The 17,233-nt window shown below is 33.9% G+C and overlaps 1 protein-coding gene and 1 pseudogene across 1 annotated transcript; both read right to left on the bottom strand.

The window, feature by feature from the left end:
• Positions 1-1,535: 1,535 nt before the first annotated feature.
• On the bottom strand, positions 1,536-2,472 carry LOC123946058 (annotated as a pseudogene).
• A 10,558-nt stretch (positions 2,473-13,030) lies between these two features.
• Positions 13,031-16,724, bottom strand: LOC123946063 (olfactory receptor 6C74). The gene is made up of 2 exons (XM_046011130.1): positions 15,790-16,724; positions 13,031-13,046 (listed from the first exon to the last, which is right to left on the bottom strand). Exons 1-2 carry the CDS (start codon positions 16,722-16,724, stop codon positions 13,031-13,033), a joined length of 951 nt encoding a protein of 316 aa, XP_045867086.1.
• Positions 16,725-17,233: the final 509 nt, after the last annotated feature.

The following is a 17,233-nucleotide window of genomic DNA, read 5'->3' as shown; positions in this document are numbered from 1 at the left end:
CTTTTTTTTTTAAATTCAAATTCAATTAGTTGACATGTAGTATGTCCCTAGTTTCAGAGGTAGTCTTCAAAAATTCATCCGTTGCATATAACACCCAGTGCTCATCACATCATGTGACCTCCTTAATGCCCATCATCCAACGACCCCATCCCCCAGACAGTATATTTTAAGCAAATTCATTGTATTTGGCACATTAATAGGATAAAAATAATCAGAATATTGAGATGGCCTTAGTTTAGGTTGTTCTTGTACAGCTGACCCTTGTACAACACAGATTTGACATGCACTGCTCCACTTACATGTAATTTTTTTGATAAATAAATACAGTACTGTAAATGTAATTTTTATGACTTTTTTAATAACACTTTATTTTCTCTAGCTTATTTTATTGTAAGAATACAAGATATAACATATCTTGTAAACACATAAAATATGTGTTTATAAACTGGTTATCAGTAAGTCTTATTCTATTAGTAAGTCTTGACTACTTGTCAACAGTAGTCTATTAACAGTAAACTTTTCAGAGAGTAAAAAGTTATACACAGATTTTACTTTGCAAGGGGCATTGCCCCAATCACTAAATCACTATGCTCTTCAGCGGTCAACTGTATTAGACTGTCTCAATATGGATATACATATGTATATGTATATGTACACAGATATGTACATGTACATATATATACATACATCTACAAACATACATATATACATACTATGTGTGTATATGCATGTGTATACAAACACACACATATATACCATTACAACATTCTTGAAATCATATTTGTGACCCAAATATCTTTTAAGATGCAGTTCATTCTACAAGCTTTATATAAACATGTAATAGTTCCAGTTGATTATATATGTAGTCTTCCTCCTGCTTATATTTTATTCAGCTCCTTAAGATAGCATTATTCAAACATTTTTTCTAAATAACTAGTTCCTATAGAATGCACTTTAGCAAAACAATCGCATTTTTAATAGACAATTTCAAAGATGAGTAACACATTGATGACTAATCTCTGTTAAAATTTTATTGTAATTTAAACATAATTATTGCCAACAAACTGTATTTTAAAAATATAAATGAATATAATTTTAAGTAAATTATATGAGTATTTTCAGTAAATAAACTCACTGTGTTTAAGAAAATAAACCTGATCAAAAATTAAGATAGTAATGACCTTTGAATTGTGTGTTACAGTAAGCATAATTCAAATTAAACAACATTTTGTAGTCTTGAGTAACTAAGAATTCAAGACAAAAGAGACAGACTGAAAAATGTGGCTTGTTTTCTTTCCTATATCTAGAGGAAAAGGAAGTGAGATGAGAAAAAAGATATATCTAATGAAGAATATAGGGATATTAACTTCTGTGGAGCAAAGCTTTTGTGAATAAAACTCAAAAGAGATTAAGATGAGTATCATAGGGATAAAGGGGGGAAAAAGAGGAAACTATGTACTGAAAGCTACTAATGAATACACTGGTATTATAGGAGACTTCTTTGTTCTTTTCCAGTATGTTATGGAACAGGATACTCATTTGTTTGGAAAAGAAACAGTTTTGTGTACCACATTCATGAAGGTTTCTTTACCTGCTGGTTCCGCAAAGTGTAGATGAAAGGATTCAAAAGTGGAGCCACAGATGTATTGAGCACTGCAATTCCCTTGGAAAAAGATGTTCTTTGTTTGACTGATGGTTTAACATACATGAAAATGCAGCTACCATAAGAAAGGGATATCACAATCATGTGAGAAGAACATGTTGAAAAAGCTTTTTTCCTCTGATTAGCGGAAGGGATTTTTAGAATTGTTAAGGCAATATAGGTATATGATATTATCACCATCACCAATGTGGCTATGAGTGTCACCAAAGCAGAGATGTATCCCATTGTCTCTAAGAGCTGTGTGTCTGAGCAGGAGATCTGCAGCAGGGGAGTTGGATCACAGTAAAAATGGTCAACAATGTTGGAGGCACAGAAGTCAAGATTTATGCCTAAGAGGAGAGGTGGAAAGATGACCAAAAAACCAGCAAACCAACAACAGAAGACAAGTTGAATGCAGATCTTACTGTTCATGATGGTTGTGTAATGCAGGGGCTTACAGATGGCAACATAGCGGTCACAGGAAATAGCAGCCAGCAAGTAAAATTCAGATGCACCAAGAAGGAAGGCAAAAAACACTTGAGTTGTACAACAATTAAAGGAAATGGTTTTGTCTCCAGTTGCCATAGTAACCAACAATTTAGGAATACATGTAGTAGTATAGGAAATTTCTAAGAAGGAAAATTCCGAAGGAAAAAATACATGGGGGTCTTGAGGTGAGTATCCACCAGGGTGAGTGTGATGATGGTCAGATTGCCAGTGACACTCAGCAAGTAGGTGAGAAGCAGAAAGACAAATAACACAACTTTCAGTTGTGGGTCATCAGTCAAACCTGCCAGGATAAACACTGTCTCTTGTGTGTGGTTTCCCATTACTGTCCTCTATTTTTCCAGTTCTAAATAGGAAAGAAAAACAGAAAGAAATTGACAATCCCAATGGAAAAATAAAGAGTGATTTAATTGTCTAAAATAAAGTTAGCAAGCAAATTTCAGATAGAGTAACACAATGTTCATTCAGGTTTTGAAGATGGGTATGCCAGGAGAAACAATAGTTTGCATTTCCAGAGCATCTGGACAGATAATTTCATCTTTAATGCAGTTCTACCAGAGAATAACCTATGTGATGATAGCAGTTGTTGACTATTTTTATATAAGAGGAAATACTAGAGGGAAATTAGAGTAAGTTTTAAAACATAGAAAAATGCTTCTTCTCTCTTGATTTTATGCAAGAGTTGTGATGGATCCCATTTCCTGTTTATTTCAGAGATTTTCATTCTAGAACTAAAGTGATTATTGTCATTAAAAGTACATCAGAAAGTGATTTTCATAAAGTACACACACCCCTGATCATGTCAATAAACAGGGTTACTATAGCTTTACCATTTTACTCAACTAATCAGATTCAAGTGCCTGATTCTTCTGTCATTACTTTCATGGCTAATGAGATACAATTTCAGAGAAGCGAATGTGAAATATCATGAATAATTTTATTTTCTGTCCTTAGTAGTATTTCCATCCCATCAATCTCTATTATAATCCCTACTCTTTCCATGTTGTATTCTCAAACAAAATGAGTAGGAATAGTCTGGTAATTTTGGTGTGTGTAATAAAAAAAAAAGTGCAGTTTTCCTCTAAAAAGTTATGGTTCTGAAAAATGAAAAAAAATTAAAAATGAGAGTAATGGATATATAAGTAATAGAAATATATAAATATGGTTTCAGGAAATTACATGAGCAAGTAGAAAGATAAAGACAAAGCTTTATGGAAACCTAGAGATGCTATGGTTTTTAGAAATCGGATAGTGAAAGATGCCTGAATCAAATAAGCAGCAGGCTCTTGATTTTGGCTCAGGTCATGATCTGAGGATACCAGATTAAGTCCCACTCCATGTTCAGGATAGAGTTTGCTTCTTTTATTCTCCCTCTGCCCTTCCCCCTGCTCTCTGTCTTTTTTTTCTCTCTCAAATATATAAATAAATCTAAAAAAAAAAAAAAAAAGAAGAGTGAGTTTATGGAAAAAATTAAAAAAAATAAATTAACAAGTAAAAAGTAAAAGAAAATTAAAACATAAATTAGTAGTAATCTTAAAATTAATAATATGTAAATTAGTGAGAATTAGTAAATTAAAATTATAAGAAAATGTTTATCATAAAATTTCTCCCCATCTGCTTCTATGCTTTACACTTACCATTTTATTCTCTGTCTAAAATACAGACTGAAAAGTTGAACAGTTGGAGGTCAACAGGGACTAAAAGAGATGAAGAGTATTGGGTAAGTTTCAAATACAGTGAATCACAAAGTAGGGCTTTGACAAAATTTTAGAAGACATGTATTTCCTTATTATAAGGATATTCAAATATTTGACTAACAAGTAATTAAATATATATTAACTATAGATAACTATGGTTATCACAGCACATGGCATATATTAAGTGCGAAAATCAGATTGTTCTGGTTTGCACAGCTATCAAATTGGAGATCAGGATTAAATTTGAAAGAGGATTTTATCCTAAGTTGTCCTCTGAAAAGTACAATTTCTACCAACAATTATAGGGCAACTAATATTGCTTTTTTTTTAAATTAATGATTCTAAGGAAGATTTCTTTCTTCAATATCTTCATATAAAACACATAAAATAATTAAGATTTAATAATGGGACCCAGATAGAAGATATTTTCTGTTTTGAGAATTTTTTATATAATTATTTCCAATCTCTAAAACATACATTATTATTTCAAAGACATATAAATAAAAATAACCAAGTACAAATAAAATTTGTTTCCAGTTGTACCTAGAAGCATTTATAAGAGAATTCTCAGATAAAAAATAAGCTCTGTTGTCAGTCATATTAATAATTGAGTGAATAGAAAAGGAATGCTGTTTTTCCTCCACGTTCCTTTTACATTCACATAATTGTAAAGCGATGAATTATAAATTTTTCTTCATTTACACAAATTACTCCAAAAACAACAACTGTAGGAATGCTTACATCTAAAACACCTAAAGCACAGTTTTACTATATCAGGTTATTTCTTTGACCGACTTCAACAGATACACACACCAACCATCCTCCCAACAGGCATTGTAAGAAAGTTAACAAGGTCACATTACAAAACTGTTGGAAGGTAGACCTATGTAGATATCATGAATATTAATGAAATTTTTTAAAAGTAATGTTTTTTAATTCTTAATTTTCATTGTATTCTTTTTTTCATAATTTTTCTTAAGTCACAATATAAAGATTAGAAAAAGTAGGGTTAATACCATAATGGTAAAAATAGGAGAAAAAAGGTTAAAGCACATCTAATGGAAATATGGCCTTTAAACTTTAGATATACCAATTCTTTTCACCCGTTTGCATCTTAAGTCAGTCTGCCAAAACTCTTAAAAATTAAACACTTTTTTTGGGAAGATATTAAACAGACTTTTTCAGACAAAGTATCTCTGTTTTAACTCTTTTATCATCAGGCTGAATAAACCACCACACTGACATTCCATTCTTTTCTGAAGGAATCTCCCTTTATGCCATGATCTATGATTTTTTTAAAATCTATTCATAACTACTTTGTAAATGGCCTTAGGGCCCTTTTCCAGATTTGTAGACTAGTATATTATTTTCCCCGTTACTCTAATTTACTTATTTATGTATTGATGCTTTTCTTAGTATTATTCACAGTGCTATATAAAATTCATCAGCACTTGATCCCATTGAGTATTTATGCTTTCTGGGCCTTGAAGGAAAATATCTAAAGATTATGAGGAGTTCCCAGAAGATATGAGATCATCATTCCCAAAGGATTACAAGTTTACACAATATACATGAGTTCTCCCCAGGCACTGAATAATTAAAAAAATAAATTATATATATTTTTTCAAAACTACTTTCAATTATGTCTCCAAAGCTTTCAGTATAGATGTCCCTAATCTGTGTTTGCCCTTCCACACAGATGTGTTTTGATATCACAAATACATAGATAAGAAATTGGAAGTTTTAAAATAAAAGATTATTTTAGTCATAATATCAAGTGACAGTATTAATTGGAGAATTTATTAGCCCGTCATAGAAAAAATAGGTAAAACTTTATGTCCTATATGCTGTTTTGTTTCTATTCTGAATTTAGACTTTCATCCAAAAGTTTTTGCAAAATGATCTAGTAGGTTTTAAACTGATATTTCATAAAATCCAAGCATTCTTCACTTCCCCTGCATTAATGGAATATTTATCTATGTCTATAGCTAGACTTCCTTCCAAATTTTTGTGACCCTGTGACTAAATTAGGAGCAAAGATTATAAGTGAAGATGTGCCATTTCCATGGATTATCCTTTGATGAGAGAGGTTTTCCCTTCTTTTCCTCTAACCCCCTCTCATTGTTGTGATACCAGCACATGGAAAGACAAACCATTTAGAGCCATGAATATGAGCAACCATACTAGGAATACACTGGCTGTTCAACAAGAGGGAGTACACCCAGGTTCCTGACACCACTGCATTATCTTAGAAACACAGTGACTTCATGGAGGAGTTTCAACATACCAGACCGAACATTTAAATAAAAGTAAAGCTATTATTGTTTAAAGTTCTATGATATTTGTCTTTCCTATATGCTACCAAATCTATGGTATTAATCAAAACCTGATATTTTACCTAGAGTCTAACAGGTTGATCCATCATCATTTCACAGATACTGACAGAGAGGTAGCATATTGGATCAGTGACAGAAAACTTTATTATTTATTATATAGCAAGAGCAGGAATTTCATATTCTCATCAGTTCCCTTTCTCTTCAGGGAAGGGCCCCTTGGGTATTGTGTTACACAGTGCACCTACATCTAAAACTGAGGGACCCCTAAATTAGTAAATTCTCAGTCTTTTAAAGAGAAAAAAACCTGCTTAATTTTGCCCTACTAGAAGGCGGTATATTTTTATTATTATGATGATGTTCAGTTAGCAGTCAAAACTACAATGAGATACCACTTTCCACCAGTTAGAATGGCAAAAATTAACAAAACAGAAAAGAACAAATGTTGATAAGGATGTGGAGAAATGGGAACCCTCTTATACTGGTTAGTTGCAATAAAAGCTGATACAGCCACTCTGGAAAACAGTAAGAAAATTCCTCAAAAAGTTAAAAATAGAGCTACACTATGACCCAGCAATTGCCCTACTAGGTATTTATCCCAAAGATACAGACATAGTGAAAATAAGGAGCACCTGTGCCTGAATGTTCATGGCAGCAATGTCCACAGTAGCCAAAATGTGGTAGGAGCCCAGATGCCCTTCAACAGATGAATGGATAAAGAAGATGTGTTCATGTATACAATGGAATATTACTCAGCCATCAGAAAGGATGAATACCCACTATTTATATTGACATGGATGGAACTAGCGGGGATTACGCTAAGTGAAATAAGTCAAGCAAAGAAAGACAATTATCATATGGTTTCACTCATATGTGGAATGTAAGGAATAGCACGGAGGACCACAGAGGAAGGGAAGGAAAACTGAATGGGAATACAGTATTTTTAATATACTTCTAAGGGGAAAAATCTGACAAATCTGTTATAAAATGCTGCAAATTCACATAAATATGTTCCTCTCTTGTCCTATCTGATTAATCTGCAGGTCTCTTTTATCACTTCCAAGATGCCAGTCACAGTTTTCTCCAAAGGAATGCAAGCCAATGGCCAGCCTTTACACAAGTACAAACTCAAGAGTGCCTCAGCTCTCCCAGAAAAAGTTTAAAATTTTGGAGGTTGGCAGCCAAATTAAACATGCATTATTCAGATTACAGATTAGTAAGGCCTCTGACACAGCTTTCAGCTGGGTCCCAGGGCTCCCAATTCAATAACTTGTTTCTGGAGGGACTTCTTAATTATATTTAATCCAGCCTGTTTTGTTCAAGCCATCAGCCACATGACATTTGTCTGCCACATGACATTTGTCTATTCCACTATATGACTTAAAATAGGAGTGAGGAAGGCACTTGGAAGTGTTTTGTCTGACTAAAATAAAAATAAAAAACACAAGAAAGAACACATATTGGTGAGAATGTGGAGAAAAAGGTACCCTGTACACTGTTGATGGGAATACAAACCAGGGCAGCCACAGTGGAAAACACTATGGAGATTCCTCAAAAAGTTTAAAAAAAGAACCACCATATGACCCAGTAATTCCACAACTGGGTACTTACCCAAAGAATTTAAAAATATTAATTTGGAAGGATATTTGTACCCCTATGTTTACTGCAGGACTTTTTACAAATAGCCAAAATGTGGAAGCAAAACAACCCGAGTATCCACTGATAGATGAGTGGATAAAGAAGATTTAATTATCTATTATCTAACTATTGATCATCTATCTATCTATCTATCTAATCTATCTTCAATTGAATTTACATATACAATTGAATATTACTTAGCCATAAAAAAGAATGGAATCTTGTCATTTGCAAAAGGATAGAGCTAGAGGATATAATGCTAAGTACAGTAAGTCAGTCAGAGAAAGACAAATACCATATGATTTCAATCATATGTGGAATTTAAGAAACAAAGAAAAAGAGACACACCAAAAGTAGTCTCTTAACTATAGAGAATAAATGGATGGTTGTCAGAGGGGAGGTGAGTGGAGGGATGGGTGAAATAAGTGAAGGGGACTAAGAGTACCGCTATCATGATGAACAATGAAGAATGTACACAATTAATGAATCACTTATATTGTACACCTAAAATGAATATTGCACTGTATGCTAAATAAAAAAAAATAAAAAGATGTTATTTTGCCCAAGGGTGAAGGTAGGTGGGTGGGGTGACTAGGAAGAGCTAGAGTGGTCCCCTATTATCTCTTTTATCCTCACAGAATCCTGGTGGAGGATGGCTTACCTAAAAGTCAAGCAAATTTAAGTTCTTGCACTGAAGTATTTGTCTTTTGGAGAAAGGCTTCAGGGACAGTTCTTAGTGACAAAGATCATTAATAGTCTTCTGAGGTCGAAAGTGTCTTCTTGCCTGTTATCTTGCCTGATAACAGGCAAGAAGACACTTTCTCTCTCTCTCTCTCTCCACTTTCACAAAATCTGAGGAGTCCATTCCAGAGTTATAATTTCATCTTGTTTCCAGTTGTACCCCACTAACACTCAGACCTTTCATCTAGAGGAATCTGGTGTATGAGGGACAAGGACAACTTTATAAAACTTATCCAGAATTAAGCTTGAATCTCCTAGAACCCTTGTGGATGTTACCACCTGCAATGTGTACCAACCAAACTGATTTGAGTTTGTTAAAGCAATAATAAAACCATGTATTTGGTGATAGTATTAAATTTATTAAATCGTACCCTTAAGTTCCTGTAGACTGTGACAGTTTCTTATTTCTTATTTTGATAATCTAGACAATTTTGAGAAGTTCTTGTCAGGCATTTTCTAGAAACTCCCTTTATTGGAATTTGTCAGGATTGTCTCTTCTGGATACCTTTAGGTGACAGAGCAAGGGAATACCTACCCATATCTATATACACAATTGTGGATTGGTAGATGTATCCTTTCATATCTATGTTTAGCTACTCCTGAATTCATACTAATATCTTCAACTTTAGCCCAATATCTCATGAATTATTCTACCTTTGTCCTCTGGGTCTTATGTATCACTCCTACAGTGAAAGAATGGCTCTTACCATCTGCCAATGACTTAATTTTTAAATTACAATAAAAATGTATAGTAGGAATGAAATTTATCAACTAGAGTAGACTTATGACCCGAGTCTTACTAATTCACTCATTTCCACATGTAGTTTAGTACCTTTTCCTCTCTTTCCTTCAGTGAGTTTGTTTCATACATTCTTAATCCTGTTAAATCCTTCTGCATTCCACTTTAAGATCCTTGATATTTTTTTTTAATTTGCACACATTAGATTTATTCTTTGTGTTGTAAGGCTCTACTTGTTCTGATTAACTGTAGTGTGATAATCCTGTTTTTATAGTGTCATATGCAGTCGCTTTACTACCTTAAAAAATCAACTGTGCTTCAACTGTAATCCTCCAGCTCCAAAGTCCTGGAAATCACTGATCTGTTTACTTTCTCTATAAATTTGCTTCTTCCAGAATAGCATATAGTTCAATCACACACTATATAACCTTTTAAGACTGCCAAATTTCACTTAATAGTAGCTAGTTTCAATCCTACCTCCTGACCCTCAGGCTAATTAAAAGGTAGGAGGGTCATAACTCTTCACTTACCACCTATGCAAGAGTATCTGCACTTGGATGAGGAATATTTCATATTCCTAATCTTGCCCATGGAAGGCCCTTGCACTCTTTCAGAAAACTATAACTCTTCCAGATACTGTATCTCTTCCAGCATTTTTTCTTCTTCAACCAAATTGTCAAGAACTGAGAAGGATATAATAGGTCAACCAGCCACAGTTTCATAGATTCTGGCAAAAAGCACGAGACTGCTGAGTCAGAGACAATAGACATTACTACCCATAGCATGGCTAGTGGCATAAACCTCGTGTTTGCCACAGTTCCTCTTGCCTCCCAATCCCCACAAGGGGCGAAGCAGAGAGGACTCACATGGATGCTGCACATACAATAGGTCTGTGTAACAACTGAGAAACCCTGAGCTTAGAAAAATCCCAATATTTTAAAGAGGGTGTCAGCAAACCTTCCCAGTCTTGCTCAGTGCAGGACATTATCTTAATTCTAATCAGGAAAAACACTGCTGTCTTGCCTTGAAGAATAAGTGATCTCTATCTCCATTGCTGAATGATATAAAAAGAACTGTAAAAGTAATGTAGAGCAAGAGCTAATACAAGATATGTAGAAAGTCCATGAAAAATTGGCACTCAATATTCATGACTACACAGCTGGTTGCATGAAATGCACTCTTAAGGAGGGTTTTTGTTTATTATTTATTAGTTATCTGAACTTGAAGTGTTTGAAAACAGTAAGAAGATAAAATAAGATATCAGGAATCCTTGGCATCAGGTATTGATGAGTTACTTAGATTATCACTTAGAAAGAAGCTTGTATGTGAGTGAAATAAGTCAAGCAGAGAGAGTCAATTATCATATGATTCCACTTGCCTGTGGAGTTTAAGGAATAACATGGAGGACATTAGAAGAAGGAATGGAAAAGTGAATTGGGGTAAATCAGAGGGGGAGATGAAGCATGAAAGACTACGGAAACAAACTGAGGGTTTGGAAGGGAGAGGGTTGGGGGGATGGGTCAGCATGGTGGTGGGTATTAAGGAGGGCACATATTGCAAGGAGCACTGGGTGTGGTGTATAAACAATGAATCTTGGAACACTGAAAAAAATTTTAAAATTTTTAAAATTAAAAAAATAAAAAAGCTTGTATTGGGCATCTGGGTGGCTCAGTCAGTTAAGCGACTGCCTTTGGTTCAGGTCATGATCCCAGGTTCCTGGGACTGAGCCTTTCATTGGGGTCCCTGCTCAGCTGGGAGTCTTCTTCTCTCTCTCCCTTTTTCCCTCCCCAGCTTATGCTCACTCTTTCTCTTTCTCTCAAATAAATAAATAAAATCTTTTAAAAAAAGAAAGATGCTTGCATGAAAGGATAACCTTTTTCAAAGTAAATGGAGATGATACAGAGCAATATGATAAGCATGTGAAATATATTCACTATCGTGAATATCTATGGTGGCTACAACTAATAATGCTTTATGGCACATTTGAAAGTTTCTAAGAGAATAAATCTTAAAAGGTCTCATCGCAAGAAAAAAATGTAACCGTGTATGGTGACAGATGGTAACTAGACTTATTGTGGTGATGATTTTGCTGTGTATATAAATATGAAATTATTATGTTTTATACCTGAAACCAATAGAGTGTTATATGTCAATAGCAACTCAATTGAAAATAAGATCAGAGCCTACCTTTGTTTTCAGTAACAAAATCCTATAAGAGATCATAAATTTCTTGAGGGTAGTCATGGTAACTCCATGGTTTGCTGAGTATAAATCGAGCTAAGAATTTAAAGCCACAAACTTGTCATTTTCTTTCTATGTAGTTAGATATAACCTTATTGCCTTGTAGCATGATAGTAAATATATTTCACATGCTTATAGGCTAACATGCAAACCTCAAAAGAGAAAACTTACATAACAAAAGGTATTATACTAATTGTTCCAGTCCATTTGGACTACTATAACAAAATATCAGAAGACTGTGTGTAATACATACAAAGAAATGTATCTCACACGGTTCTGGAGCATAGAAAACTGAGATCATAGTGTCAGTGTGGAAAGATAAAGGCCTTCTTCCAGTTTGGTGTTTTCTCATTGTATGCTTACATGGTGGAAAGAGGGGGACAGAATTCTCTGAGGTCCTTTCTATAAGAGCACTAATCCTATTAGTGGGCTTCACCCCCAAGATCTAACCACCTCCCAATGTCCTGTCTCCTAATACCATCACCTTTGGGAGTTAGAATTTCAAAATATGAAATTTGTGGTATATATTAAGACCACAGCAATAATTCACCAACTTACATTGACAAAAGCCTGGGGGAATATATGTGATAATAGATTCTAAGGGTGATATACCAGAGAGAAATTAAATATAATTCTATATCAGGGTGAATTTATTGATATATTTTTAATGATTGTGCGTTTGTTGGTTTGTTTGTTTTTGGCTCTAAATTAGGCTTACTTCCAGAAAGCTAGTTTACCAGCACATCATAGATCAAGGTGAGGCCTGAGTAGTGATTGTGGATTTAATGGAAGAGTTCAAACTTCTGATGATGGCTATAATTTTTTGTTCAATTAGATAACTACTTGAATTTGTGAATGACTTATCCTGATTAAAGCTGAAATATTAGAGAAATAAGTCCAAAGATGTAGAATGACAGTAATATGGAACATTTTTTAATGCACAGGAGGGTATTAACATCATTGAAAGGTATTGTAATTGCTGGTCTGAAGTGAAAGTGGGAGATAATTTCATTACAGTGAGCTTCCTCGTTTCACTGGAAATGATGGGACTATGGGAAGGCAGAGGTCATGTAATAGCACTTAGCTGACTTTGGCAAGATGGGTACGGTTACTTATTAGTTGGTAGGGTTAGACTGAATATCAAAATTTTGTACGATGTGCATTAGTTTGAAAAAGACATCATGCTGCTCCTAAGGCTAAATTAAATAGACAATCCATTAAGTTCCTATTTAACCTATATAATTGAAAGAACTCTATGTTGGGTGAAAGGAAGGATGATATAGCCATCTAATGGTGTTAGACTCCTTATCCAAATAAAGACTTTAGTGAGTTCATAGAGCCAGAACCCATGAAGGAAGTTATTCTTGAGGAAGAGACATACATTGATATTAATATCTTAATCTCCTTCCAGCTTTCCTGAAAGGATATAAATTCTTTTTTCAGGAAAACTATCCACTGAAGAGGGTAAAATCTGGAACTTTCTGGGATTCTTTCACCTCATCTCTGAGCTAATCTTAAATATAATGATGATAGAATGTCAGGGTACACACTTATTAGAGTGGAGAATAATGGGGGTGGAGAAAGTTTTATTGATAAGTGGCAGCTATGTGCTGGTCTCGTTTACAGCGATTCTACTACATGTGAAAAATCATTCTGATATATTGTTAAAACAGATATACTCAGGATCAAGTAGAAAACCATGGAGTTCACCCTCATAAACAAATGATAAATCAAAGCATCTTTCCCTGGCAAAACTGTGGTATTTGATGGTACTACCATCAAATACTTTAAAAAATGATGCAGGAATGGTGATCCATTCCACATACCCATTTAAATCAAATATTTGTTTGTCCTACCCCAAGCAAATTTTAGAGGGTAACAGTAGATTCATATGCTGAATTAGGTGGTCACACCAAATGCAACTGTGTTTTAAGTTACAACCATTTATTGGTTTAAATTAAAACAATGTTGGCAGTAAATACTGAGTTATTGAACTTTAGATGTGTTTTTGGATTAATAGAACATAACAGATAGCTTGCATCACCTTGAAATAGTAAAACAGATAAGAAAACAGACCTTCATCCTTGCTTTAGGGGCATCTCTAAACTTTTGCTATTATTTAGACCATGGGCAAGCAAACCCAAATCTGCAGTACAAGCCCACAGGCTGTTTTGGTACAGCCTTCCATCTAAGAATGGTTTTTACAGATTAAGAGTCATTTATGGTTTGTCTCCCTCCCAATCCCATCTTGTTTCATTTATTCTTCTCCTATCCCCCTAACCCCCCATGTTGCTTCTCCATGTCCTCATATCAGGGAGATCATATGATAGTTGTCTTTCTCCGATTGACTTATTTCACTAAGCATTATACCCTCTAGTTCCACCCACGTCGTCGCAAATGGCAAGATTTCATTTCTTTTGATGGCTGCATAGTATTCCATTGTGTATATATACCACATCTTCTTTATCCATTCATCTGTTGATGGACATCTAGGTTCTTTCCATAGTTTGGCTATTTTAGACATTGCTACTATAAACATTCGGGTACATGTGCCCCTTCGGATCACTATGTTTGTATCTTTAGGGTAAATACCCAGTTCAGAAGAGGAAGGAGGAGGAGGTTGAGGGAGTAGGGAGGATAGGAGAACGAAGGAAGCATATAATGATATGTTAAGATATATTTAAAAAAATGTATCAGGGATTTAGAACTTCTCAGGCAAAGTATTTTTTAAAATACACATTAGGAGAAATATATGATTTTATTTTACAAGTAGACATATTCCAATTTTCTCTTTTATATGATAACAAATACCCATCAAACGTATGCTTTCATGAAGATATTTCTCTACCATTCTGTTCAAAAATACAGGGTATTTCATTTATTTTTTAATTTAAATTCAATTAGCCAATATATGTACATCATCAGCTTCTGATGTAGTGTTCAATGACTGCATATAACACCCAGTGCTCATCACATCATGTGCCATCCTTCATGAATGCTATCTTCACAGTATGTAAAAAAGTAACCAGTTTTCAAAAGAGAGTTGAAATAAGCAAAAGAAGTTTAGAAATTGATTGTTTGAAATTATTTCCATAATTATTGTTAATGAAGATTATATAAGCTCAATAATTACAAAAATGCTCATCCACCCATTTGGAAAACTTAGAATTATTATAATCTCTTTTAAGATATTCCAAATAAAAACTTTCTGTTTATATAAAAATAAAAGTTAAGGCAGCAGATTAACATTAGAGCAGACAGAATTGTAGTAATTCAATATCAAAAACAAATTCAAATAGGACAGAAGAATATTGTCACTTTCACTCCTTTTGATGTGAGCAACATGCATTGTGAAGCATTATTTTTGAACTATGAAGACCCTTCTAAGTACCAAGTTCAGAGAGGCTTAGGATACACTTTCATATAACTTATCACATAATAAACTGATATTTGCAAGTATAATAATATATGTTTTATGAAATTGCATCTTATAGTGGTACCATTAACATTAAAATTAATTTATATCATACATTTGTGTTATAAAATACATTGATTCTTTTGCCTAATGTCCTTGCTTAATTTTATTTTTCTATTAACATGTTTAAATATTCTGTACTATAGTGAATATATAATTTATAAACAGATATACATATACTGTGAAATTAACTGTTTTGTGTTTTTTTAATAATAAGCAAAATGAATTTACAAATTGAATATTTGAAATGACTGCCATGACCTTGATTTACAGAAACAAAAAAAATCTATATTATTTAAGGATATAGTGATTAGTGATTCAATATCACAAAGAGTTATAGGTCAATTCCCATTTTTTATTTTGCCTTGAGTCAGTGAAAATTTGAGGATTTCTAGAAATATGTGTTTTTTAGCTAAGTTTTACAAATTTAGGTGGTACATTAACTCTATATAGAATATGTGTAAAATTGAATCTCTGAATTCCAGAACAGTGGAAAAAAATGGAAAAATTAAAGTCTAATTTTGCCTTCCTCTTAGAGAACTTTTAGAAGAAATAGATAAAAGTGCCAAATAAAAAGGCAAATTATTTTGGCCTAAATAAGGGACAGATAAAGAGAGAGAATTAGGCTTTGGAGATTAGTCAGGGCACCATGAAAATTATAGCAAGAAAAATAGTTATTATTACTTCAAATATAAGCATTGAAGAGTTCTATGAAGCACTCTACCCTTTTGCTTTATTTTACTCATAACCTCAGTAATATCACTAAAAAGATTCACTTCACTGAGAAAATCTCAATCTTTTTGATCATGTGCTTAAAAGCATCTTGCACTTGTTTGTTTCTCAGTGTATAAATGAAGGGATTCAACATGGGGGTAATAGAGGTACTGAGCAGGGCTATCCCTTTATTTAAAGATACTCTGTCCTTTGCAGAGGGCTTCACATACATGAAAATGCAGCTGCCATATGAAATGGACACAACTACCATGTGAGAAGAACATGTAGAAAAGGCTTTCTTCCTCTGTTGAGAAGAAGGTATCTTCAGTATAGTCCTGATGATGTTTGCATAGGAGAGAATCACTAATATCAGTGTAACCAGGAGGGTCAAAATGGCTGAGAGAAATGCCATTAAATCTATTACATCTGTGTCTGTGCAAGAGAGCTGTAATATAGGAGAAAAATCACAGAAGAAATGATCTATAGTGTTGTCTGCACAGAAATCTAGCCGGAGACCCACAAGGAGTGGTGGAACAATTACTATAAAACCAGCCAACCATGAAACAAAGACCAACAAGTTGCAGACTCTGTCACTCATGATGGTGACGTAATGCAGGGGTTTGCAGATGGCCACATAGCGGTCATAAGACATGGCAGCCAGAAGAAAAAATTCAATTGCACCCAAGACAATAGTAAAAAACAGCTGTGTTGCACAACTATTGTAAGAAATGGACTTATCACCTGTTGCCATACTGGCAAGAAATCTGGGGATGCAGACAGTTGTGAATGAAATTTCTAAAAATGAGAAACTTCGGAGGAAGAAATACATGGGTGTCTTTAGATGAGAGTCCAGTAGGGTGAGGGTGATTATGATTAGATTCCCACTGACACTCAACATGTAGGTGAAAAGAAGGAGAAGAAAAGTGACCACTTGTAATTGTGGATTATTGGTCAGTCCAAGAAGAATAAAGGTTGTTACTGTGCTGTGGTTTTTCATTGCTGACTTCCAAAAAATAATAATTTTAAAAAATAAGAAAAAAATGAGAAATAAAGGGTATAATATTTCATGAGATACCTATTAGCTTGAGATTGTCCATACATGTGCTGCTCCTGCCACCCAACCTCCTTCAGTGTTATGCTAGTCAGCAGTAACAGCCTCTAAATCTTGTTCATATAATTTGTACTCAAAATTTCACTAACTGAGTGCAACTCTAAGAGTTTCATTTCTCAAGTGTCATAAATTCAGGCATTCCAAAATGATAATACATGGTCTATGAAAGTCATATAAAAATAGAAACAAAGAAAAATCCGGAAAAATTGTCATAATATTTTAACTTGTGTCATCTGTAGTTGCAATTTTTCCCCAATCTATTTAGTTCAGATCAAGTTATTTTACACCATCAGGTAACTCATTCCTCTTTGCTAAACTTATCTCTTTCTCTTTACTCTCTTTCTCTATTACTCCTTATGATAGTTTTCTGTAAATTAGATTTCAGCTGAGGACTC

This window comes from Meles meles, chromosome 7 (assembly GCF_922984935.1).
Source record: "Meles meles chromosome 7, mMelMel3.1 paternal haplotype, whole genome shotgun sequence".
Classification (NCBI taxonomy): Eukaryota; Metazoa; Chordata; class Mammalia; order Carnivora; family Mustelidae; genus Meles; species Meles meles.
This window is presented reverse-complemented; position numbering and strand designations above follow the sequence as displayed.

Excerpts from the sequence above, each read along its gene's own strand:
- LOC123946063 (XM_046011130.1), bottom strand. The coding sequence starts at position 16,724 with ATGAAAAACCACAGCACAGTAACAACCTTTATTCTTCTTGGACTGACC.